The sequence below is a fragment of the Colletotrichum tamarilloi genome (assembly GCF_030869305.1).
Source record: "Colletotrichum tamarilloi strain Tom-12 chromosome Unknown Scaffold_15.1, whole genome shotgun sequence".
Classification (NCBI taxonomy): Eukaryota; Fungi; Ascomycota; class Sordariomycetes; order Glomerellales; family Glomerellaceae; genus Colletotrichum; species Colletotrichum tamarilloi.
The window spans coordinates 239017-263902 of record NW_026849398.1 but is presented as its reverse complement, the minus strand read 5'-3'; the positions used below and the strand labels follow the sequence as shown (position 1 = coordinate 263902).

Sequence of the window (24886 nt, the reverse complement as noted above, 5' to 3'; positions counted from 1 at the left end):
TCCCGTTCTTAGAGAGTCTGTCTGTTGTTCCCTTATACCACATGAGATTTTGCTTTCTTTGTACCTTTTTTCTTACTCATTTCTGCTCGGTCTCCAAAGTATGCTTAACGGGAGGATCACCTTTGGCAGAAATTACACATGATGGGAACGAGTCGGGGAGAAAGAACCCCGCCGAGCTCGAGACGCTGTATGAGAAGAGCTACGTATACTTAATTCAAAGTCATGACAACTACGTATTACTTGACACCATCCCTCTGCTTTGTTCTTGATGAAGGTTGGCAAGTCCGTCAATGCGTCGATTGGACGTACTCAATCATGACAATATGACAATCGCGTGAGAGTGAGTTCATCATTGTGACATCCATGAAGTCTAAAATGGCCACCATCGCGACTGCCCTGTTTTTTTTAATTCTCCACGTCCAAACGCCTAAATGGTTTGTGAAAAAGGAACTGATGTTACATCACCGCGCCTCCCCTCTGACTCAACGCGCCACCTCTTCAATCCTCATCTTCCTCATCGCCATCGGCATCGCCGTCAGCGTCCCGGTCCGAGGGAGTGCCAGGCGCACGAGAAGTCTCTTCAACCGGCTCGGCCTCTTCGACATAGCCAATGGGCTTCTCCTTGTACCGCTTCATGTTCTCGGCCGGGGCCCCCTTGGGATCGGTAATGGAGATCTCCACCTCGTTGACAACCTGCGTCTCGTCGTCCACCTGACTAAGGGTACGAGCGATATTCTTGGCGCGCTGAGGACGGATGGTCGTGCGTTGGATGACCGGATAATAGTACGCCGCCTTGGGCCTGCCGCCCGCAGAGGGCTCGTCGTTGAAGGCGAGAATGACCTCTTCGCTGTACTTTGTGTTGTGGTCCAGCTCAATCTCTTTTGTCGTCTCATACGCACGCAGGCGCGAGAACTGGAAGCACGGGTTGGAGCCGCTCTGGTACGTGTAAAGCGATTCGTCGTCGCGGTCGGGGTTCTCTGGATCGAACTTAGCCCGGAAGTTGTCGCCCGTCGTCTTGGTCTTGGGGAGGAAGAAGCTGTAGTCCATCAGGTTGGCGGGCTTGGGGTTGCGTGCAGGATCGCGCTCGTGGGCCTCAACGGCGGCCTGGAAGGCCTCGTTCTCCTCGGGGCTCCTGTCCAGCGGGCGGAGCAGACCGCTGAGCAGGCGGCTGTCATACTTGTTGGCGCTGGCCACGGGGTTCGTGAGGAGCTTGACGGTGACGTAGGCGCCCGAGTCGGGGAAGGCGTCGTGGTCGGGCAGCAGCGGCAGAGACTGCGTGAGATGGACGTTTGGTTTGCTCGGGTGGCGATGGCGGGTCGGGTTGCTGAGGAAGCGCTCGGCGCTCTCGAAGCTCTTTTCGATCTTGCGTCTGATGGCGGCCGGTGAGTCTTTGTCCGGCTCGGGGGAGCGACGCTTCTCTGCGCGCTTGATCTTGGGGTTGATGAATGCTCCCGCGGCGACGCCAGCCTTTCTGGGTGCTACGGAGGAAATGTATTCTGTTCTTCTCAGGAAGGAGACTGATGCGTCGGCGTTGCTCTTAGCTCGGCCAAGGGTCGACAGTGGTCTCAGGAGGGCTCTATCGTGAGGATGAACGGCAGGCGGATGCGGAGAGGCTTGAATAGCTGTATCGATGTCAGTACTGAGCTCCCCTTTGGTACAACGCGGCTGCGCTTACAGCTCTCGTCTCCGTCAAAGATACCCGGCATGCCTACCAAGTCCAAGGGCATGCCGAGCTCCGCATCGACCTCGATGTTGAGAGGCTGTTCTCTTGCCAGACGTGATGCAAATCCCGGCGTTGTATACTGCCCGCTAGCCAGGCCAGTGTTTGGGATGTCGAGGAGCTTGGGAGGATTAGGGGGCGGTGGGAGGGCGTTGGAATATCGGATTCTGGCAATGAAGTCCTGATGGATCATGCGCTCGCCGCCGCGAGGCGCCGAGGACGACATCGTGGCCTTTTGAATGCGTGTGCGTTTGGTGGGATCGTTTCGATATCTGAGTCGCAATTGAGGGTTGAATTGAATTGCTGAGGAGGGGAGGATGGCTTCGAGTACTGGCAGCGGGGAGCTGTCGTCGTCGCGGTCGCGTTGACTAGGAAGGTGCAATTGGCCCAGAAAAGTTCCACGAGGCTGGAGTTTGGGGTACCTTACCTGTACACTGTGGTTGCGCCAGCCAAACGCCCGGACCTCGACCTGTAGCCTTATCAGCTCTATCAGACGAAGACACAGCACCCCCCAAAGCTGTCAACCTGGAAGCTTGACGTTAACGTACACCATAAAAAAAAAAAAGAAGACGCAGTGTCGTAGATGAAGAATCAGAGACAGATTTGTCCTCTCTATTACAAAACGTAGTATGAGATGAATGATTTCAAAGCAAAACCGTCACTCATCAACGGGGCAATGGCTCCCGACCGTGCAGGAGGACCTCCTGATGCGCCCCGTGTAGTTGGCCCGTCGCAACCATCCATGCACTCATACCCGTGGCCTCCTTTCTATAGGTACATACAGTTTGTCTTCGCCCATCGTCGCCATCCAGACTTCGTCAAAAATGTGTATTCATCCTCGCGCACTGTCTAATTTTTCTTCCCTTTCACGTGCCTAGACTCTTACACTTGTCCCACCTCGACGGGCGTGACAACGACATTTGTCTCTCGTAAAAACCCGCTGATTCCATCGCGTCGTAAAGTTGCGTGGCCCCCCTTTAGGAGCTGTTCTTGGCGTAGTTCTTCTTGCCAAAGGTGAAGGGAACGTAGCGGTACTTGATCATGTGCTGAATCTGCTTGCGCACTGCAAAGGAGGGAAGGTCAGCTGTGTGCAAGGGCGAAATGCCAGGGAGACAAGGCGTGGGGGTAGGAAACGTACTCGTCAGGAAGAAGAGGATGAACCAGTACATGACCAGGACGGGCCAGAAGACGGGGACATTGAAGATCTCCCACCAACTGCAGAAGAAGGCGATGGCGATGGCACGGGTGGCCCAGTACCAGAACTTGAACTCGGGGAGGCGGCGAATGAAGGGCTTGAACTCCTCGTCCTGCTTGGTGGGGAGAATGCCGACACCACCGTCCTCCATCTCAGTGTCCATAGCCTCGTTGGAGGGGTCAAACTTGGGTTGCAAGAAGGCCAGGAACAAGTTGAGCAGGTAGATTCCGAGAGCGTAGGCGACAATGTACCAGCCCTGCGCCACGAAGATGCGAGCGAAGAAGCCCAGGAGGCAGACGCCCGTGGCGATCCATCTGTAAAGCACGAAGGGGGTTGACTGATCGAGAAGCGCCTGGTATTGCTGCGATGGGAATTAGCAAGATGTCGCTGGCAGACTCCGGGGGGGATTGATCGTCGTCGTACTCTTTGCAGCTTCGAGGTGTGGGCTGTGACTGACGAGAAGGCAGTCTGTTCCGGCTCGGCAGAGTCCATCTTGGGCGGTATTTGCGCGAATGAACTTTGATGTGGGATACTCGTGCAATAAGCTTGTTCGCGTGGGTTGGCGTGGATATGTAGCCGTTAACGAGGGTGCAAGTCTGGGATGACGATGCTGTGGGAAGAGGCCGCCGCTGCGCTGTCGCGATCTGTCAGGACGAATTTTTGGGTTGACGGGATCTCTGGAGATGGATTCAAGCCACGTAAGGCTTGCAACAAAACTGTCCCTTCCCTTTGAGATTGGCAGCGCGCTGCACCGCGCCTGCTTTTTCGCCCGAATCTTATCCGGCGCAGTGATTGGATTGCGCCCGTCAGTGATTGGATCCCCTGGAAATGGCCCGAACCAGCCCCTGTGGCGCAGCCTGCACCCTGGAACCAGCCAGAGGATCCGTATCTGCCTAGGATCCCACTGCTACAGGTGATTGCAGTGTTGGAAGATCGAGCCTGTGACGCGGGGGGAGCTGTCACAGTGCGCGGCGAGTGTCTGTGCCTCGCCCGACTGTATCCTCGGCTTTACAGAGCCGATGCTTTCCAGCTATCCTCGAGCTTGGATTAAACGTCAAATGGAGCTTGACCTACCTGTTACATCACAGCTCCATCAACAATTCGTGTCATTTATTTCAGACGACATCTTTGTATCAATCGAGGCCAAGATAAATCATCTCGCGTTATACTATAGCTCACAACATAACACCTCACTCACATTGAGCGTCTTCCCGAGCTCTCATCTGCTTCACCATGAACTCACTCAGATACCTCCGGCCGGTGGCCTCGCGTATGCAGACGCCGACGCTGCCCAGACTCTCACGCGGATTCGCCAGCAAGACATACGAGTTCATTCAGGTCTCTCAGCCCAAGCCTGGTGTTGGTCAAGGTAAATACTGTTCCAGCCGCAATCAATCATCACTCTACGACGACGACGCTCACCATGATCCACTTTAGTGACGTTGAACCGCCCCAAGGCCTTGAACGCTCTCTGCACTCCCCTCATCCATGAGCTCAACGATGCGCTCAGGGCTTTCAACGCGTCGGACGAAACGTCCGTCATCGTCCTGACAGGCTCCCAAAAGGCCTTTGCAGCCGGTGCCGACATCAAGGAGATGGCTCCTCTCACCTTTTCCGAGGCATACACCAAGTCCTTCATCGAGTCGTGGTCGCTTCTCACCACCGAGGTCAAGAAGCCCATCATCGCCGCCGTTTCCGGTCACGCGCTCGGCGGAGGCTGTGAGCTGTCCATGATGTGCGACATCCTCTATTGCACCGAGACTGCCAACTTTGGCCAGCCCGAGATCAAGCTCGGCACGATCCCGGGTGCCGGCGGCAGCCAGAGACTCACCCGGGCTATCGGAAAGTCCAAGGCCATGGAGTTGATCCTGACGGGCAAGTCCTTCAGCGGTGCCGATGCCGAGAAGTGGGGTCTTGCGGCCAAGGCATTCCCTTCGTACGAGGTTCTCATGGAGGAGACGCTGAAAACGGCAGAGACCATCGCCGGCTACTCGAGGGTGTCCATCAACGCGTGCAAGGAAGTTGTGAACAAGAGTCAGGATCTGCCTCTGAGGGATGGTGTCGAATTTGAGCGGAGAGTATTCCACAGCTTGTTCGGCAGCAACGACCAAAAGATTGGCATGAAGGCATTCGCGGAGAAGAAGAAGGCAGAGTGGACTCACTCTTGAAAAGCTTCATGCTTGTGAAAAGACTAGTTGTATGCGAAATAGCCGAGTCTGGCAAAGACATGATGTTGTGCAACCACGATCTTGGGCAAATGAGCGCGTGCGTGTGTTTGGGGAAATCCGTTAAATTGCTCGGCATGAATAAGACCATGTAAGAGCACACAGTCAGCCCAGCACCACCTTTTTGCTTGGCCATGTTGCTTTGCAGGAAAAAGGATGATGTTACTTTTCGGGGTCTCTCTCGTACAGCCCTTGCTTGCATGCATGATGACTTTAGTCTCGAGATTCCTCGCCTGCCTTGGCCAATGCCTAGAAAACCACATAAACCACAGTGTTTTCAACCATTACGAGCAGCTCGCATGCCTCGCCGAGAATACGCAGTTTAAACCTTTAGTCTCAAGAAGTCCGGAGAGTCGGTGGGCGTTGAGTTCGTATTACTTGGAGCCTACAGGGGGCTAGCCCGTCCCAAAAAGTAGCGGAGGGGTTGCAATGATCTCAGCTTATTGGCTCCGCGTGGGAGTTGGGATGCTTTTTGAAGCTAAGGGCAGGGGTAGGGGTCGGCGGCGGGCGGGAACCAACGTGGGGTTGACACCCAACTTGGGGCGGCCAGCGGGCAGCCGTAGCCTGTAGGCCACTGGACCCGTCCCTTAGCATCCAATCCATTTGACGCGGTCACCTCACAGGGCGGTCTCTGACCATTTCTGACCCCTTACACACCTTTTTTCCTTCCTGAACCCGTAAGCCTTGAGCCTGTGAGGTGCTTCTGCTGCAGCGGCCACGGCGCGCCCAGCTTTCGGCCCCGCCACCCACCTCACCTAAGGCTCGCCTGACAGCCAGTCTTAAACCGACATGTTCCCCTCGCGATCCCGCTGGCCAAATCTCCTCATGACATTGTCTTTGTGTCCGGCAATCCAGGGATCGCGCGGAGCGATAGTTCCTGCATGGATTCCTCAAAGCCCGCGCTCGATCTGGAGAGGGAGTTGACGTGCTCTGTAAGTGTCGTCTGATCCAATGCTCTGTAGCGTCGCCCTAGGAGAGGGGCACTTTTTTTCAAACCCCCATTGGATTCTGCAGGACTCTAGAGATTATATGTGCGCTGACCGACTTTTCTTCTTGCCTTCTAGATATGCACCGAGCTCCTTTACCAGCCTCTGACTCTGCTCGATTGTCTACACACGTATTGCGGTGCCTGCTTGAAGGACTGGTTTTCTTTCCAAGCGCAGCAGGCCGAAAACTCACCGACCCCGCCCGCACCAGGGACAAACATCTTCACCTGCCCGTCATGTCGTGCGCAGGTTCGCGATACGAGGCACAATGCCACCGTCGCCACTCTCCTCGATATGTTTGTGGCTGCGAACCCGGAAAGGAGGAGATCTGAATCCGACGTGGCGGAAATGGTGAAGAAGTACAAGCCAGGTGATCAGGTGCTGCCAGAAGTTAAGATTCCCGAGAGAACGCCGGAAGAGAGGCGCGCAGACGAGGAAGAAAGGAGGTTACTGGAAGATGTGCGGGAGATGAGCCTCAGAGACGCCGGAGTAGACTCTTCCTCGGGACATCGACATCGACGGCGTAGAGAGGACAGCAGCTCTGCCGATGGACGAACCAGACGGAGCCGGGACCACAGTCGGGACAGCCGCCACATTCACAGACATGAGGGCAGTCGGAGACCGCGGGACGACGAAGGGAGGCCTACTGGGGACCAGCTGCAGCCGGATTCGAGGTCGGGCGAGCAAAGGAGACAGCGAAGGAGTGAGTCGAGACAGCGAAGGAGTGAGTCGAGACAGCGTGCCCAGGAGTCATCCGACATGAGGCGTCGGCAAATCGAGCACCAGTCGTCACTCAGATCACTCATAAGCTCGAGCGATTTGAGCGAGCGCGACGTGCAGAAGGAAATTGAGGATTTTGCTAGACAAATCCAGGAAGAGGGCTTGTTGGATGGGCTCGATCTGGACAACATCGACCTGAGCCGGAACGATGAGCTGAGTCGGAAGATTACAGAAGCTTACAGACGACGGCAACGGGAGCGGGAGCGAGAACGAGAGCGCACCAGGGCCGAAGGAACGAGAAGAAGGGACACCAGTGGCCAGTCCAGGCACTCTCCAGATCGTGTGCAGGAGATCAGGTCAAGTGCATCAGACACAAGCAGGCCCAGTAGCAGGCAACGACCGCACTCAAGGTCAACTAGTGCAACTGGGTTTCCCGACGATCGCAGCCGGCCGCCACTCTCACAGAGCGCCCTGCATCTTGAAGTTCGACCAGAGGAGAGGCGGCGACGGAGGCGAACCTCGAGCGGCGGCCGCAGCGCGACGACACCCCTCCCAGCAACGCAGTCCGAGACCCGCGTCGCCACTCGATCGCAGACCGATCTGTCGTCACGAACACATTTTGGTGAAGCAGTCGCCCCGAGAACCGTCTTCACCGAGGCGAGAAGCTCGAGCACGCCATCAGTACCTACCACGACGCAGTCGCCGACGACCACCACTTCGCCAGCACCGCGCGAGCTGACCTTTGCCAACCGCATGACGAATTCTTCTGCGTTGGTGTCTTCCAACTTTGCCGCGTCTCCGCCCATAGAGCCGTTGCCGCCTCGGCTGCAGCGGCCAAACCGGCCGGCAGACTTGTCCATCATCAGCCAAGCAACTTCAGGCCCTGTCGGGCTAGGCTTGGGTTTGGGGATAGGGAGTCCGACCACCCCCGGCCATCAACGAACACGCTCGCAATTGTACCCGGAGCCCTCGATTACGTGTTCCCGCTGCGCAAGGCAGCATATCGAGTACGAGCTACACTACAACTGCGGCATCTGCGCCAGCGGAAATTGGAACATCTGCATCGACTGCTACAGGTCCGGCAAAGGCTGCTTGCACTGGTTTGGCTTCGGGTACGGAGCGTGGGCCAAGTGGGAAAAGGCTCGGCACACGGCACACGAGGACATACCCAGACCTCACATGCTGACGGCGAATCGTTACCTCCAGCCAAAGATCATCCCGGGTGGAGCGGAAGGCAGGCGAACTCTTACGACCGACGATCCGATGAAGCGGTTGGAAAGCGGCAACTTCTGTGCTCGATGCCAGGCCTGGGCGAACGAGTGCTTCTGGCGATGCGACTTTTGCAACTTTGGCGACTGGGGGTTTTGCAATAATTGCGTGAACCAGGGACGATCGTGCACACATCCGCTTCTGCCTCTGACGTACCAGCCTCAGCCATCACACACGCCACCTGCCAGTCCCAGGTCGCCTCAGCCGCCTCACGCGGCCGCTGTGCTGACGGGGCCTAACATTCACAATATTGGCCCCTTTAAGCCCCTGACGTTTACGACGCGCTGTGACGTCTGCCAGGACCCTATCTCTCCCAACCACAGCCGATATCACTGCTTCACTTGTACCAGCTCAATCGAGCCGGACACGCAACCTGGCGACTACGATGTATGCACAAATTGTTACGCCAATCTTGAAGCGCGTGATCAAATCAGTCCCGAGAACGGGCACGCGGGCTGGCGCCGGTGTCTCAACGGCCATCGCATGATCGTGGTCGGCTTCCGCGACGGGCCGGGCGGGCAGCTGCGGCACATACTATCCGACCTCGTGGGCGGCCGCAATCTCCGCATCACGCAGTCGGATGGCACCGACGACCAGGCCCCGCAGAAGTGGTGGTGGCACGAGGGCGGGCAGACGAGGGAGCGCTTCGTCACCAGGGACGTTGCGGCGGACGCCCCGACAGGCGAGGGTCTCGCGCAGGGGTTCCCCGCGGACGGCGGCGTCGGGATGAGGGCGACAGCGACGTGGGCGTGGTATCCCAAGGCCGAGGACGAGCTGTTGTTCCCCAAGGGGGCCGAGATCCGGGAGATTGAGGACGTGAACGGGGACTGGTTCTTTGGGGTGTACATGGGCGCGAAGGGACTGTTCCCATCGCCGTACGTAAGGCGGCTTGATGATCATGCAGGATAGTAATTGGTCGGTGGTCATTGGGGGGAGCCTGAATAGTAAATGCCGTGATGAATGCATCGGCGACTTGGGCGAGCACGTATCCCCATCTCGGATACTCTCCCATTAATAGGCGAAATGGATAATTCTTGGTTCATTGGGGATCGCTTCGTGAAACTTCTTTTTACCACGATGCTTTCGAACCGGATCTCGATGTCACAGTCACAATCAACAATCTTGAGAAACAAGTAGAAAGAATTGAGTCAATCCGGCTCGGCCGTCGTAATCACCGACTGCCGGCCCCCGGCCCCGTCACCCGCGCGCCCCACACTGACGGCCGCTAGCGGCTCTGACGTGATTTCTAAAGCTGAACCCAATTGAAGAAAAGCCCCCCACTACGGATGCATGCTTGCAAGCTTAGAAAGCCGAATGCCGGAGACCCGTTTCCTCAGCACTTGGACTCAGATTCCCCAAGCTCTCTTCCTACCACACACCCGCAACACGGCCAACTGGTGTAGTTGAATACTTGAGCCCTGTCTTGAGGTAGCTCCCGCAATTAGAAAGCCCAACATGAGCCGCATCGCCGTCCGTCGCTTTGCGACAACGGCCGTCCGCGCCATTGACCCGCCGACGGCTTACTCCCTCAACCTCTCCCGCGCGCAAGGCGTCGTCAAGGGCCTCACCGGCGGTATGTTCCCCCACACACTCAATTCAGACCTTGCACGAGGGAAAGGGATGAATCGAACCCCCATCTGTAGCAAAATCCACTGACACCGAACCACGTCCTCAGCAATCGGCAACACCCCTCTCATCCGCCTCAACCGCCTTTCCGCCGAAACAGGCTGCGAAGTCCTCGGCAAAGCAGAATTCATGAACCCAGGCGGCTCCGTCAAGGATCGCGCCGCCCTCTACGTCGTCAAAGACGCCGAGGAGCGCGGCCTCCTGAAGCCAGGCGGCACCGTCGTCGAGGGCACCGCGGGAAACACGGGCATCGGCCTCGCCCACGTCTGCCGCTCCCGCGGCTACAAGCTCGTCATCTACATGCCAAACACCCAGTCCCAGGGCAAGATCGACCTCCTGCGGCTGCTCGGCGCGGAAGTCTACCCCGTCCCCGCCGTGGCGTTCGAGAACCCGGAGAACTACAACCACCAGGCGCGCCGCCACGCCGAGAAGCTCGACAACGCCGTGTGGACGAACCAGTTCGACAACACGGCCAACCGCCGCGCGCACATCGAGACCACCGGCCCCGAGATCTGGGAGCAGACGGGGGGGAAGATCGACGCCTTCACCTGCGCGACAGGCACCGCCGGAACCCTGGCCGGCACGACGCGCTACCTAAAAGACATCTCCAACGGCCGCGTGAAATCCTTCCTCGCCGACCCCCCCGGCAGCGTGCTGCACTCGTACGTCTCCTCGGGAGGGCAGCTCGTCGAGCGGAGCGGGTCCAGCATCACCGAGGGCATCGGCCAGGGCCGCATCACGGACAACCTGCAGCCCGACATTGGCCTCGTCGACGGGTCGCTGACGATCGCCGACGAGAAGAGCATCGAGATGGTGTACCGCTGCCTCGACGAGGAAGGGCTGTACCTCGGCGCCAGCTCGGCGCTCAACGTCGTCGCCGCCAAGGAGGTGGCGGAGAAGCTCGGCGAGGGGAACACCGTTGTGACGATCCTGTGCGATGGCGCGTATCGGTATGCGGAGCGGCTGTTCTCGCGCAAGTGGCTTGAGGAGAAGAAGCTTTTGGGGGCGATACCGAAGCATTTGGAAAAGTACATTGTTTTGCCTTAAGCAGTTTACTGGTCGTGGTTGTAGAGCGGACCTTTGTCTTTGGTCGTTGGTTGTGTGCGTATTGTGTTGTATACATAGATAATTTTACATATCAGCTGTACATAGCCCCTTTTTTGGAGCCTCTCTGATTCTTCCCCCCATCTCTTCGCTTTTCATCACTCCCTTTTCTATCCTATTCCTCATGCCTTGCTATTATCACACGTCATTCCTGCCCTCTCCCAAGCCATCGCTTCACCCTACACACCATGTGCTTACTCGGATCCAAAGAGCGCATTGTACGTCTTGAGCCCACGCTCGGCAGGGAACGTCTGGTTCTCAGCAACATCCTTCACCTCGGGCCCCAACGCCGCCGCAATGGCATTCAGCCGGTCCGCGATCGGCTTCTCCACCACGCGCGCGGCCAGGAACAGGCCGTGCAGGATCGGGCTCGCGTACGAGAGGTACTGCGTCCGGCTGTGCACGAGGTACGCCACGCCGTCGACGCGGTCGGCGTACGCCTCGGCCGGGTGGAGCTGCAGCAGGCCCTTGCCGGCGGGCCACCGCTCGACGAGCTTCCTGGCCAGGCGGCCGACCTTGCCGTCCACGTCCTTGCTGTCGTTGTGCTTGACGGCCAGCACCGCCGACAGGTGCAGCGCGGCGCCGATGATCTGCGGGTCGTTGTAGAGGGCGAAGCGCTCCTGCTCGGGAGTCGCGGCGCCCTCTTGAGCGAGCTGCCTCTTTCTGAGCTTGCGGGCGTTGGGCGCGTGGCCCTTGTCCTCGAGCATCTCGAGCACGATCTCGGCCCACCGCAGTGCCTGCTTCGTCTTCTCCTGGTCCCACTCGCTCTCGACGGCGCGCATCTGCACGAAATGCAGCACTTCGTTGACCTTTTCCGAGTTGTCGAGCTTCATCCCCGTCTTGCGGACCTGTCTCGCCGCCTCGATGATGGTGTAGATCTGGCCCTGCTGGCCGGCGATGCGAATCATCTTGGCAAAATCCGTCTGGCTGTAGTGGCGCCCCGCGGTGCGCATGCCCGAGAGCAGGCGGCCAAAGTTGTTCCAGTCCTGCGGGGTCTCCATGGCGCGGAGAGCCTTCCAGGTGATGTCGCGCGAAGGGGGGAGGGCCTCCTCGTTGATGTGGTTGAAGCGGTGCTCGAGGCCGTCGATCTCGAGGTATACAGGGTCATTTTTGAGGCGGTGCTTGAGCTTCTCGGAGAAGACGCGCTTGCGCTGGTGGATGGGGAGGTGGTAGGGGAGGATGATGTTCGTCTGGATCTCCTCGAGGATCGGGCCGAGGCCGGGCGTCGTGGTCTTGTCGAAGAGAACTTGGGGGTCTGCGAAAGAACGGCAAGCTGTCAGCGAAACTTTCTTCATAGGATCAATGCGAGATATACATCACGAGACGACGTACTTTGACGGGCAGGCGTCTGACCAAAGGACCGCTGCTGCTGCTGCTGTGCCATGCACGCCGGCTGATCCCACATCGACGCCTTTGCGCCCCTAAGGGCCCTTCCCATTAATATCCTCGACATGATGGGCGATTTGGGTTGTGTATAAGCTCGTCAGAGGCTTCCTATCCGTCGTCGGCGAAAAGGGAGCTACTCGGGTTGGCCTGCAGGGTAGCCACCCAAAATTTTGGATCGAACGAGCCTCCCGGCCCGGCGGCTCCGCATCATTGATGCACCGAGCCAATCACAGCCCGCAATTCGCACCTCGAGCCTCTTGAACTTTTTGAACCCTTTAACCAAGCACTGCCTGTCGTCGCTCGATCAGACGTAGTTGCATCGTCTCGTCCCGTCCCCACGACAAGACACCATCACCACAATGAACGCCACAAGTCTCTTGCGGCCGATGGGCTGCCTGAAGACGGCCCTCCGCCAGACGCGGCACCAGAGACTCCTCGCCCGGTCCATGGCCACCGCCGCCGCCCCCGAGCCGCCATCATCTACACCCTCACCGGCGACGCCCTCAGTGAAGCCGTCCTACTGTAAGGCGAACATCACCCAACTGCCACACGAACCCCGAGCAAGCTAACAAACCACATCACAGACGGCCCCCGCAACAAGCCAACCTTCGCAGTCTACCCTCCCCTCCCCTCAATCCGCCAAACAACCCACAAGAACCCTCTCCCCTCCCTCGACGCCGCCCAACGCACAACCCTCGACCCGACCGGCGCCCGCACCCGCCTCTTCGACCCAGCCCGCCCCGACGCCGCAAAAGTAGGCGACGTCCTCATGGTGACCACAAAATCGGGCGAGCCCTTCTCCGGAGTATGCATGTCCATCCGCCGCCGCGGCGTTGACACGGGCATCCTCCTCCGCGGCCAGCTCATGAAGGTCGGCGTCGAGATGTGGTACAAAATCTACTCCCCGACCGTCATCGGCATCGACATCGTCTGGCGTCGTCCCAAGCGCGCGCGCCGCGCCCGCCTGACGTACCTGCGCAAGCCCAAGCACGACATGGGCAACGTCGATCACCTCGTCTTTGCTTGGAAGAAGGAGAGGTACGGCACGCGCAGCAAGGGCAGGGCCGGTTCGAGGTTTTAAAAGAGATTGGGGAAGGATTCAAGAAATAGGCGGGGATGGGACGGTCTATCTCTTCTTAGGGGCTTTGTCTACAAGATGAAGACGAGATACCGATTGGAGAGGACCCGTTTGCGTGAAGGAGGAAGGCTTGTACGTTGGTGGAATGTACGATTAGGGGAAAAAACGGGCGAGCTGTACAACATTGGCCTGTGTAGAGTCGTGTACATGAGCAAAATCACATAAAATACTAGAGGCAGTGATGGCTAGTAGAGAATGATATCGAGTGACATGGTGACTGACGTGAACTGACAAAAGGGCGGACGACCAGGTCACGACGACAAATACATTCAACAACAATGTCTCTTGGGTCGGTCATGTCGAGGCCTGAGTTAGAGCAGATACTCAGCATCATCACAGAGTCACATCAAGGACTGAACGCGCATAGGTGTTCATCAATCGTCATAAGTGTACAGTATACTAAGAATGTACAGTGAGAACAAACGCCAAAATCAAAGGTCTGTCCGCGGCCTGAGCCATCTAGTCCGCCTTGGTTTTATAGAAAAGACTGGATTCCGCGCCAATAAAAAAAAATGTGCCCACCCTGATTACTCCATAGTACAAACTCCTTGCAATGATGCTCCTTTTTCCTTTTCTCACAAAACAGGTCAAATCGCGGGTCTTGCGGGTGTAGTGACTACTCTCCGCGGAGGCGCTGTGATTACGTCGCTGTCGGTATCCGTAGTCTCGTCATCGACGGGCTCCGTATTGCGTCTCCTCATATCCTCAGCCATCGGCGGCCGTTCGTCGACACCAAATGATCTGCTGCGTCTGGAGAGATTGGTGAGGCTGTCTTCGTGTGGAATCACGGGGCCAGGGTGAAGGAATTGAGTAAAGATGCCTTGACCCCTGTTCGTGCTCATTCTTCTCGACCTCAAGTTTGACCTCGTGGCGCTGAGTGCAGTTCCCGTCGATGCGGCAGTAGCAGACCGGACCAGAACTGGCTGCGCCTCGGCGGCTTCCTTCTCGAACCGAGATTCGCTTGGCAAAAGAACAGCGCGATCCAAGCCGTAGGGGAGACCACGATGGCGACCACGGATTTGCATTGCAATCATGATGAGCTTGCCTCCAGTGGTGAATTGAGAGCAGAGGGAAGCGTTGACGTTGGGATAACCCAGACTCAACCCGACCGTACCGTATGCACTCACGATCTCAAACAAGACCGAGTAGACGTCAAAGTCCTTGTTTTGAATCCTCTTGCCTTCTGTGATGGCCAGAATGAAAAGCCCCAAGAAAACGTACCACAAATCGAAAGAAAGTTGGCGACGCAAATGGGTACCGACGTATGACCAGGCGCTATTCTCGTTGGTACCCTCCATATCCTCGTCAGGGCTGTGGTAAACACCCAAAGATCTCTCTTCGTACACGTTGGTGCGACGAATGGAGATGGCGATTGGAAACACGGAGATGTACATCATAATCATATATGACACTTGCACAGCAGGATGCAACAGCGAAATGTTGACAACCGAGAAACCTGCAGTTCTGGTCGACGCAGCCTGGAAGATACCATCCACAATGCGAACGTGCACCGGCAAATGGCTCACAGCGTTATCGTTCAGCTACAAGTAGTGTCAGCGTAGTTCAGTTATGGGTAGCGAGAATGTCTTACATCCAGCAGGACAAAGAACAGCAGGTCAAGAACGTTGAGGCCGATGAGAATGATGAACAGCCACCAGGTAGCGCCCGCTGGGAAAAGCAGAGTGAAGCAGCGACGCGGGTGGTCCAACAAGAAGCGTAGTTCCTCCCATAGTCCTGTGCGTTTTGGCACAATCTTGGAGAGAATCCAAATGACGACTCGGAGCATGATGGGGAAGCCGGTGTTGCCAATGATGATCAGGAAAGACATGATCAATAGGATGAAGGACGCGTCGTTGAACGAGTTCATGCTGTCAGGCGTGAGTGTAAGTCCCAAATCATTGAAGGCCGAGTTCGCCGTGAAAACACCCCACCACGCCTTGCTAACACCCGAGTTCTCCACGATAGCGGCGTACTTGGCATTGGAGCTCGTGTAGATCCAAGGAAGGAAGCAGGTGATGGCGAAGAGCGAGAAACCCCAGAAGTAGCAGAGCAAGATGACGGCGAGTGTCCTCAGGGAGCGGTATTCGATACCACCCAATTCCTCGCGCTGCTCAATGGTCAAGCCCGGGAAGGCTGAGTTGCGTCCCATGGTAGGCGTGAAACTCAGATACGGCATGTCCTCGACCTTTTCGCGGGTCAATGCAGTCCTGATGGTGTCGAATGTCTTGCTCCTGACTCTCGCAAGAGGGTTGTCAGAGCTGCTGCCTTCGCCGTTGTCACTGCTGGTACCCTTGAAGAACTTCTTGGGCTTGCGGAGCGAGAATGGAAAGATTGTTCTACCAATCACCTCGGCTTCATCCGCAATCTCGTCCTTGACCGTCCTATCGGTATCCCTGGGTCGCTCAGGCTCCTCGATTTTGATCGTCTGTGGGCGGTGGACATTGTTGCCGATGCCATCCGCCAAGTTGTTCGCTCCGCCGTTAACGTGGATATGCGGAATACTGCCGTCTCTCTCGTCTTCGGGTTCAGGTGCTGCATCGTCTTCGACTCGCTTTGGTTTCATGCCCTTCTCTGCGTCTCTGGGGTTCGGGATTCGCAGGGTCTCATCAGGCCCGGCTCGTTGGCGCTCAAGAATGGCAAAATGGGCGGGCGAGTGCGGTGATGGAAGCTTGACTTCCGGTTCCGTGCCGTCGCTTCGGAAGACATGCTGGGCAAACGTGATTCGACCTTGGGTGATGTCTGTGCCGGTTTCTTCCTGGGTTTCGGGTGCTCTGGCGGGCGAGTGTTCTCCCGAGTTATGTGCTGGGGTGTTGGGGACGGGCACAAAGCCATTGCTCCCCGGCGAGATGCGGCCATCCTCATCCTCCTTCATATCGAGTAGAATTCCATCATTGGTCATTCTCGAGCGGTGGCCATTGGTGTGCATAACCTTAATATTGCGCACGCTCAGACGGCCCCTTTCAGCCTGGTTCAGATCATCTCTCGCGCGGGACTTTGACTTTGAAATGGTGTTTCTGCGTTGTTGGCGAGCCTCGCGGACAACTCCTTGAAATCGCTTCTCGAACCAGTACAGTCGGAGAAACACAACAGAAGAGTGAATGGTGATGGGGTTCGAGGTCATGGTAAAGAAGTAGAGGCATGCTTGCTGAAAGGTGTTGAGTAGGTTGACGTCGACTGTGTTGAGACCGGCTTGGGTGTTGGCGCCACTTGCAAAGTAAAGTGCATCAATGTAAGCCAACTGACCGCCGGCCGAGGCAAAGATGAGGATGGAGCCCAGTATGGTGAGACTGACAATCCAAAAGTCTGAAGGGGGAGCGCGGTGCGCAGATTAGTGCTGTGCGCAGCGCAAGGCCTTGTGGGCACTGGGGATAGATGGTAGTTGGGATGGTGGTGAACTTACAGTGAGCCGATATGAAGTTGAAATGAGGCTTCTTGGATATAAAAGAAGGCTTGGCTGCCCGGAGCTGGTCGAGCAGCCAGCCGCGCGCGGTTTCGAGCATTTCTCTCGGATCGCGAAAATGGGCTTTGTTGGTGTTGTTGATGTAATGGAGGAAATTCCCCTCCGGTTTAGAACCAGAGCAGACAAGACATCGGCCTTCGGGGGGAATAGGTATAAGAGAGGTGGTGCAGTGAGAATGGGCGAAATGGTCCAGGCCTTGGCACTGTGGCTGTGGCTGTAAAGCTTTCTAGTCTAACCGTCCTGGTGTAGAGGTCGAGGATTGGATGACGGCTAAGCTGGAATTCATGACGATCAATTGGTATGGCGAAAGGTGGATGGGGTAGCAGTAGCCAGTCGTAGCAAGTGTGACATCAGTCTTGATCGTCTGTTATTGTTGCAGGGCAGGTAGGTTTAGTCGGAGGGCGCAATGGAAGAGGGAAAAAACAGGATGGAGAAAGAAGAGTCGAAGTATCCTGAACGCAGTACGGAGTACAGGTTATTGTGTGGTAATGCGTGCTGAGGTATGGATGGCCTTGATCGGACGGGTCAAAGAAATGAGATCAAGATCAAACTTGGTGCTACAAGTGTCGCAGGTGCAGCCAAGCAAGATTGGATTGCAGATGCCGACGCCAGATGAGCCAGGGAGCAAGCACGCTGCACCACTACGGCTCGAAGTGGGAAGTGGCTCAACACTTGGCTCTTCACAAGGAAGAAGCAACCTGAGCTGCAGGCGCGACTGTTCGTATGACAAAGGTCAACGAGAGCAGAAAGATGGGAAAGAAGTGCCAGACTGCATTAATGTACCAGGTAGGCAGATATTTGTGCTCTCCTACCCACCCCCCACAGCCCAAGACGAAACGAAGGCGTCAATCCAATTTTTCCCTCGCTGTTATTATTTTTATTTTATTTTTCCTTAATCAGAAAAGGGAGGGAAGCAATCGGCTTGCGGGCGTGTCGGGGGGCGTGTCGGGGGGCGTAAGTACCTTAAGCTCTGGACGCTTGCCCTGGAACTCTGGAGACTGGAGTCTGAAGTGTGGAGTTGACAGTTGACCGCAAAGAGGTCCTTGTGGTCAGCCATCCAACCGCGGTGCATCCAGCAGCATCCACAGTCTGCAATGTCCACTCTTATCCTTGCCATGGAACTGGAGACGCCAAAGGTAACCGTCCCGTCAGCACTTTCGACTTTGGACTGGCACCATTGGAACCTGGCATGGAAACTCGGTGGAAAAGTGTGTCGAGTTCGACCGACGCAGACCCTTTCCTTGCGGTGCCTGGGCGATAGGTACTCCGTACCGAGCTAAGCTTTTCCTGGCACTGGGAAGTACCTGCGGCTCCACCGCGGATGGAACAGAAGAGATACATCTCAGATGTACCCTAGGTACTTCGTCGCCAGTGCACCTCTTACGAGAACGATGGAGTGGGCTGTGGAAGGAGGGAGCCTCGAGAATCGAGATTACAACGGGCAGCACCTCACCTCGCCGCACCTCACCTTACCACCTTGCGTGCTTACCGAATGTGTACGGAGGATCAGAACATCTCGGGAGCACCGCGGATGCGGCTGCAGTCACCTCACGTCAGTCATATCAAGGCTGATCACCTCACACTGGCCTGCACCACCTTACCTCTTGCATACCTTTTTCTAGACCATTGGATGGTTGATCGCACCAAATATCCCCTGCTACAGCAGATGGATGCAGCATCATGTCGAAAACTTGTCGGATTGATCGCCAATCATATGCGCACATCATTCATGTGCTACTATCTTTATGCGACATCCAGCATCGGCGTCCGCCCGCTCGAGTCTTGGTCCTTTAAACCCCCATGCGTTACTACACAAGGTACCTACTTGGGAGTTGGGACAGCTTGCAACACGCCTGCACCCTCGGCACGCGTCGGTCTGCTCCGATCTCGTCCACCGGTCTGTCTTAACGTGGCACCAAACACTTAGCCTGCCATTTTAATGGTTACGCAAGGTAAGATTGGTTGCGACTCGCGAGATCTGTTTCGTGGCGTACCATTCCAAGACACGCCAGAACAAAATCCCCTAAAATCCCTAGAATCCCCCAACCAAGCTGGCGGAGGAGTGCCAAGTAACTTTAATTTTAGGTGGGTCAGCAACATGTCGCCCGTCTGTCCAAGCAGACACTCGCACGCGTGCTGTTCACGCCCAAAGGAGCAACAAGAGCAACTGCATCGTGACAGGGGCACCACGTCCTACCCTCCCTTCCACGCCAGCCTCTGGTGTACACTACATGGCTCTAGTACGTCATTTTGTGCCAGCACATCTCATCTCTTACCCTCCTTCGCTGCATCTCATGGCTTTCTTCGACGCTGTCCATCCCTGATATTCCTGACTGACCATCTTTTCAGCTGCAGTCAGCGCAACTCCAGCATGTGAACACATGCATACTTACCCAGCACTGCCTAATGGGCCAGCCAAGACATCCCACTACCTACGTTTGATATATATGTACAGCAATGGCAGTACTACCATCGACCTAAGATACAGTCTAGGTATCCCACACAATTAGTGCCCCTCAACTGGTCTGTCTACGAATACTCGGTGCAGGCGTACGGAGTACACATGTACGTATACCAAAGTCAAATTCGTCCGTTACTCCCATTAGCACCGCGAATCCGGGGTTTTACCACCGGTACCTGACGAGCAAGCGTCTGGCATGTTTGCGACCGCCTCACAATCGGTAGGAAACTGGCTAAACTCCCGGACGCGCGCACCATCAATGTTCCCGTGGTCACAATACCACCGACGAATAATGTCTCTCTACCCCTATACATTGAAACGGCGTGGCACTTCGCCTCCAACAGGACATCCCGGCCGAGAAGACCATCAGTCCGACCAAGCTCCCGGCGAGTGGTACCTTGTCTTGTCAGGGAACATCCAACCCCCTACCAGAGACACTCATTCGCTGCCCATGGCTATGGTAATGTTATCAAGCAGGTGCCATTTGCAAGCCACGGCAGCCTATGAAACCCGTCGGCGTCCCCAGGAGCATATCCCTCATCCTGATGCCCATTGACTCTTTTTTAGGCGCAACATATCTCTTACAACGGGGGCCTTTCAGTCGTCAGCACTGCCCAACCGATGATCTATGGATGCCTGTCTGGGGAACCCGTACGTCCCGTTTGTTGGCTTTGCCACAGTAGAGGCAAAGTCGCCTGAGAAGAACAGTTGATCACCAGCTCAACCACACTGGCTTATCCTTTGCCGATAAGGAACTCGCGGAAGGGCAATGCGCCTCCAATACGGCATTTCTGACATTCTCACTGTCTATCACAACCCTAGCCCGCGGACTGCCGGTCGCTTCTTCCGTCCGTCGCATCGACGGAGTCCAGACCTAGCACACCATCCGCCGAGTAGAGAGCCGATAACCACTGCCATTTGCCAAGCACTCTCCGTGACACAGGTCATTTCTCACTCTCACCACCTCAACACGACGTCGTCGCCAGCATATTCCACCACCGCCTTCCTCTGCTTGTTCACCGCCATGCCGCCATTACTGCTGTACACCTCTTCCGGCGTAGCGAGTCCTGCATGCGATTTGTGAGATGGCAACGGTACGGGTACATGGGACGCTCATCTCCCAACCCGGACGCCAAGTATTCCTTCGGGCCTCCAGTACGAATACCCCAGCCGCGCGGAACAATGCCCAGATCTGCCAGATAGGCAACGCAAGATGATGGTAAATGCAGCAATCCGACTCAACCCGCTGTCTGCCAAGACCACACACATTTGCTTCTGATTCATTCGCCCATGCGGCCCACGTGAAGGACTTGGTAGGTTCTGACCGAAAGATCCTATCCGGCCGCATAGATGGGCCTAGAAGAAAAGCCAAACGATGTGTTGATGTTGTTGCGCCTCCTACCCCCGGTCTTCGACTACGAACAGGAGAAAGGGGGTGGCATACGGGCGACTCGAGTATTCGCTCTACCCGTAATCACTTTTTTGACCTTTTCTTGAATTCTCATTACAGCCGTAACTACGTAGATACGACTTTGATCGATTGACATCGTTAAGATACCCCGGGAATGACGCTCACCAAAAATAGCTATGCACCCATGGAATCCAAAAGTCCAATCTTGTTTTACGAGCCGTTTTTCGACAGTCGCAACCACGATTTTGCCGCGTTTGTTCTCTTTTTCTTCTTCTTGGTTCTTGTTTGCCTTTGCCAGAATCAACTCCTTCGTGAAACTGGAACAGGGGAAAAGGGGGAAGTGAAGTCCACGAAAAAAATTCCCTTTCTTGTTGGGGAGACCGGACGAGTCGAAAGTAGATTATAGCCTAATGGCATGGACGATTATCCCTCGTTGGATATTGTCTGCGTACTCCTAGAGATGATACTGACCATATTTGCATGGGCTTGGCACAACAGCTTGGGCCTTTGACTTGTCATCGAATAATATCGTATCATGTGCAGATTTATCTGATCTTTCCCACCGCATCCAGTCTTGCGCCTCCACGGCGTGTTTGTGTATGATCTATAATACAGTGAAGCGGCTTCAAATTCACCGTTTGCCTTTCCCTAAATTCCCCACCCACAGACGCCGTAAACCCGTTCGTGATTGCAATCTATCGCTTGGCCTTCTCTCTCTGGATCTTCTTGAAGAAGGCACTGCTCTCTCCCTTTGCCTTCTTGAGCTTGACCCTCTTGTTTTGCTCCATGTAGGCCATGTCCTGTCCACCCGACAGGTCGCCCAGCAGACCAGCCGTCCTCCTCGCGGCGGCCTTCTTCCTGCCCCTGGCCGGCGCGCGGCCCATCGTGCCGCTGTGGAACAGGTCGTCAATGACCTCGTCTTCGCCGCCGGCCTCGTTTTCGATGAGGACCTTTTGCAAGAGCTCTCGTCTCTCGCTCGCCGCGGCGTAGGCTAGGCCAGGTGTCTTCTCGATGTTGGCGAGCTGCGTGATGACCTTGAAGGCGTAGCCCTGGTCGACCAGGAACGCCTGTCTCTTGGAGGAGTAGTACATCTCCTGGGTATCCTTCGACACCAGGGAATAGAAGAAGGCATTGAAACCCTCGTCGTTTCTCCTCTTGGCTCGCAAGATACGGCCGAGTCGCTGCGCCTCTTGACGGCGAGAACCGTAATGTGACGAGATCTGAATGAGACAGGTAGCCTCGGGAAGATCGAGGGATGTGTCACCAATCTTTGACAAGAATAATGTGTTGACTTGAGGGTTATGTTGGAAGTTTTGCAGAATGTTCATGCGCTCTGCCTGTCCAGTGCCGCCGAAAATGTAAGCCTTCTCCAGCTTCTCAGCATACGTCTTCAAAGCGTAGACGTTGTCCGAAAAGACAATGATCTTGTCGCCTCGAGACTCGTGGTAGTTGATGAGGTACTGAGCGGCTTGGAACTTTCTCGGGTTCATGATGTACAGCAGCGCGCGTTTTCTGGCCGACGCCTTCAAGTACTCATCGTAGAATTCCGTAGTCATGGGGCACCAGACCTCAGCGCATTGAACCTTGGCAATGTGGCCTTGTTCGCTGAGTTCCATCCAGTTCGCCTCGTATAACTTGGGGCCAATCAAAAAGTTCAGATCTGAGATCTTGTCATCTTCACGAAGCAGTGTGGCGGTCAAGCCAAGCTTGGAATGTGTCTTGATGGACGAGGTGACCTTTCTGAAGATATTGGCGGGGACAACGTGGACCTCGTCCAGAAGCATCAGACCCCATTCTCGCGTCTGCAAAAAGTCCATCATCTTCTTGGCCTCGTGAGAACGCTCCCTGGTTTGCGTCACCATGGAGTATGTGGTCACAATGATACCGGTGTTACCCGGGAAGATTCTGCCCTTGTTGTCTGACGTGAATGCTTCGATATCCTCTGGCTTGATGTTGGACCACTTGAGGAATTCGTTTCGCCATTGCACGACAGACATGGAACTGGTGCAGAGGACGATGACGCCCTTCTTGACGGTGCAAGCTGCGGTGATACCGACAAGCGTTTTTCCAGCACCGCAAGGAAGGACGATCAGACCGCTCTTGGCTCGTCCATTACCAAACATCTTGCTCAGACTCTTTTCTTGGTAGGGTCGAATCAAGGTGCCCGGGCGCAAGTCGATCTCCAGGTTCGGGTTGGCCTCATCTCGTCGGAAATCGTACTCCTCCAACACCGGGTACTCCAGTTCAAGACACCTCTTCTGAACGGTCTCGACTGCCTCGTCCCCGATCTCAAAGGCATGCGTGATCTCCTGATCGTCATCGTCGTCATCGTTCAGTGCCGCGTAGACCTCGCCCTCCTTCACCTCACCCTCGCGTCCCTTGGCCTTTTGTTCTTCTGCCTGTCGCACACCAGCAGCATTGGCAGTGCCTGGAATGACCAGAGGGCCCTGTTTCGGAGCCGCTATTGTGGTAATCTCCTCCGTACCGTGTACTCGCAGCGGTCCGATGACGGAGTCTTTCAGCAGCTTCTGCAGGATGACCGGATCCGTACTCTCGACAAAGTATTTCGTATTCTTAAGCACCAGCTTGACTTTGCCGAAACTTTGCGTGCAGCCCTCGATGAACTTGCGAATGCTGTCGGGCAAAGGCATCTTCAGAAACCGATCGAGAGTGTTGATGATATCCTGGGGTGACAAGCCCACAGAGACCGCAGCGTACAAGCTGTGTGTCGTGAGCGCATATTCGTGAACGAAGGACGGCCGGGAAATTGGTTCGGCAATGGTGATGAGGAAGTCCTGTGCTTGCTCGGCCAGCGGGTTGAAGCTTTCGAGGAAAATACGGCCTTTGGCAGGGTCGATCCAGAGCGGGCGATTCTGATAATCGGGTTTCAGCTGGAGGAAGGAGAAGTCGCGCTTCTTCTTGAAAAGTCCAGTCATGGATTCATGGCCGTTCGTCTTGGGCCTGTCCAGGTACGCCTCGACGGAGAACTTGTCGACGTTCTTCTCGAGATTCTCGTCTTCCGACTCGCTCACGGGATCCGCTACCGATTCATTATCGCTGGCGATACTCCTGGGGGTGGCGCCCCCAGGTGTTGAAGCTACAGAGCCCTTTCCTGCCTTGAAGCTGCCGGTGGCGGCCCCTTGAGCCTTCCTCTTCGGTGGCATCGTGACAGGATTGCGGGTTGTTGGGGGGGAGATAGGAGATGGATGGTGGTGAAATCAAAAAACCTAGGAAATGGGTGGATGGATGATGTAGCCTGCAGGCACGCATCGGCGAAAGGTAAGCAACTCTAAGCGTCGGCGTTAAAGTGGTACCTAAGGTTTCGCAGGCAAAGGGTACGGCCTACAGGGGTGGCACCCTTTGTCACTGGCCGGCACCTTAAGTGGAGACCACTACAGAGCGACTTCGCGGGGTGCAAGGTGTAGGTAAGTAGGTACCGGGAGGGAAGACTTGGGCGATAAATCCAGACCCCGCCAAATTTATCAGCACCGCCAAATCTTTGATAGAAGATTCTCCCCATTGCCTCGACTTGCCAACTCATAACCGCGACACATTCGATTTGACCAGTCGACCGCGACGCACCTGTAACCACAACGCGATCTATTGCTTTATACCGCGAAGACAGCCCGCTATGTGGTGAGCCAAGCGAGAACCCACAACCCCTGACCGACAAGCTAACATCTCACCACAGCAAACACATTCTCAACGCGCAAGTCGCAATCAGGTCACCCTGCTGTGCGTCGAATCCCCCTCTGCCACTAACCCAAGCTACACCCGACTAATTTGATTGCCTTCCTAGGCAAAAAATGGTTCGACTGCGCTGAGTGTCACCATGAGCAGGAAAAGCACCCCCTGCTTCAGAGCCTTGAAATGGTCTTTGCTTGCAAGAAGTGCAAAAAGTGCTTCCGCAAAGACGCCCAGGAATTTGAAGATGCCGACGAATACTGCCCGCACTGCGACAACCACTTCGTCATTGAGGCAAAGACACCCAAGGCAGCCATCTCCGTTGAGGGCGAAGACGCGCGCAAGGACAGCCGCATGATCAAGGACGAGCGTGTCCGCCAAATCGCCGGACGCTCAATATTCGACCCAACAGACGATGCGGACAAGCTGGGCTAAACTGTGGGGGGGGTTTAGCTGGTTTACGAGCATCAGTGTGGCAGCAAGCGATTTTATGGACACCGT

At 55.9% G+C, this 24886-nt stretch overlaps 10 protein-coding genes across 10 annotated transcripts; 5 read left to right on the top strand and 5 right to left on the bottom strand.

The window, feature by feature from the left end:
• Positions 1 to 498: 498 nt before the first annotated feature.
• Positions 499 to 2189, bottom strand: CTAM01_05784 (uncharacterized protein; the record flags this gene model as incomplete). Its single annotated transcript, XM_060521814.1, has 2 exons — positions 499 to 1622; positions 1676 to 2189. Coding segments are annotated over 2 exons (1638 nt in total), but the record flags the coding sequence as incomplete, so codon positions are not given.
• Positions 2190 to 2697: 508 nt separating this feature from the next.
• On the bottom strand, positions 2698 to 3407 carry CTAM01_05783 (Rer1 family protein; the record flags this gene model as incomplete). Its single annotated transcript, XM_060521813.1, has 3 exons — positions 2698 to 2783; positions 2859 to 3276; positions 3339 to 3407. 3 exons carry the CDS (start codon positions 3405 to 3407, stop codon positions 2698 to 2700), a joined length of 573 nt encoding a protein of 190 aa, XP_060383482.1.
• Positions 3408 to 4148: 741 nt separating this feature from the next.
• Positions 4149 to 5083, top strand: CTAM01_05782 (enoyl-CoA hydratase/isomerase; the record flags this gene model as incomplete). Its single annotated transcript, XM_060521812.1, has 2 exons — positions 4149 to 4284; positions 4353 to 5083. 2 exons carry the CDS (start codon positions 4149 to 4151, stop codon positions 5081 to 5083), a joined length of 867 nt encoding a protein of 288 aa, XP_060383481.1.
• Positions 5084 to 6021: 938 nt separating this feature from the next.
• Positions 6022 to 10788, top strand: CTAM01_05781 (uncharacterized protein; the record flags this gene model as incomplete). Its single annotated transcript, XM_060521811.1, has 4 exons — positions 6022 to 6072; positions 6205 to 8990; positions 9561 to 9688; positions 9791 to 10788. The coding sequence occupies 4 exons, from the start codon at positions 6022 to 6024 to the stop codon at positions 10786 to 10788; spliced, it is 3963 nt and encodes a 1320-aa protein (XP_060383480.1).
• Positions 10789 to 11039: 251 nt separating this feature from the next.
• Positions 11040 to 12298, bottom strand: CTAM01_05780 (uncharacterized protein; the record flags this gene model as incomplete). Its single annotated transcript, XM_060521810.1, has 2 exons — positions 11040 to 12100; positions 12178 to 12298. 2 exons carry the CDS (start codon positions 12296 to 12298, stop codon positions 11040 to 11042), a joined length of 1182 nt encoding a protein of 393 aa, XP_060383479.1.
• A 292-nt stretch (positions 12299 to 12590) lies between these two features.
• CTAM01_05779 (ribosomal protein L19) lies at positions 12591 to 13312 on the top strand (the record flags this gene model as incomplete). Its single annotated transcript, XM_060521809.1, has 2 exons — positions 12591 to 12753; positions 12816 to 13312. 2 exons carry the CDS (start codon positions 12591 to 12593, stop codon positions 13310 to 13312), a joined length of 660 nt encoding a protein of 219 aa, XP_060383478.1.
• A 644-nt stretch (positions 13313 to 13956) lies between these two features.
• Positions 13957 to 16869, bottom strand: CTAM01_05778 (trk family potassium uptake protein; the record flags this gene model as incomplete). The annotated part of the gene is made up of 3 exons (XM_060521808.1): positions 13957 to 14910; positions 14961 to 16672; positions 16770 to 16869. The coding sequence occupies 3 exons, from the start codon at positions 16867 to 16869 to the stop codon at positions 13957 to 13959; spliced, it is 2766 nt and encodes a 921-aa protein (XP_060383477.1).
• A 1054-nt stretch (positions 16870 to 17923) lies between these two features.
• On the top strand, positions 17924 to 18109 carry CTAM01_05777 (uncharacterized protein; the record flags this gene model as incomplete). The annotated part of the gene is made up of 1 exon (XM_060521807.1): positions 17924 to 18109. The coding sequence occupies one exon, from the start codon at positions 17924 to 17926 to the stop codon at positions 18107 to 18109; it is 186 nt and encodes a 61-aa protein (XP_060383476.1).
• Positions 18110 to 21396: 3287 nt separating this feature from the next.
• Positions 21397 to 23865, bottom strand: CTAM01_05776 (DNA repair helicase rad25; the record flags this gene model as incomplete). The annotated part of the gene is made up of 1 exon (XM_060521806.1): positions 21397 to 23865. One exon carries the CDS (start codon positions 23863 to 23865, stop codon positions 21397 to 21399), a length of 2469 nt encoding a protein of 822 aa, XP_060383475.1.
• Positions 23866 to 24332: 467 nt separating this feature from the next.
• Positions 24333 to 24820, top strand: CTAM01_05775 (CHY zinc finger; the record flags this gene model as incomplete). Its single annotated transcript, XM_060521805.1, has 3 exons — positions 24333 to 24337; positions 24393 to 24436; positions 24501 to 24820. 3 exons carry the CDS (start codon positions 24333 to 24335, stop codon positions 24818 to 24820), a joined length of 369 nt encoding a protein of 122 aa, XP_060383474.1.
• Between the last annotated feature and the right edge of the window lie 66 nt (positions 24821 to 24886).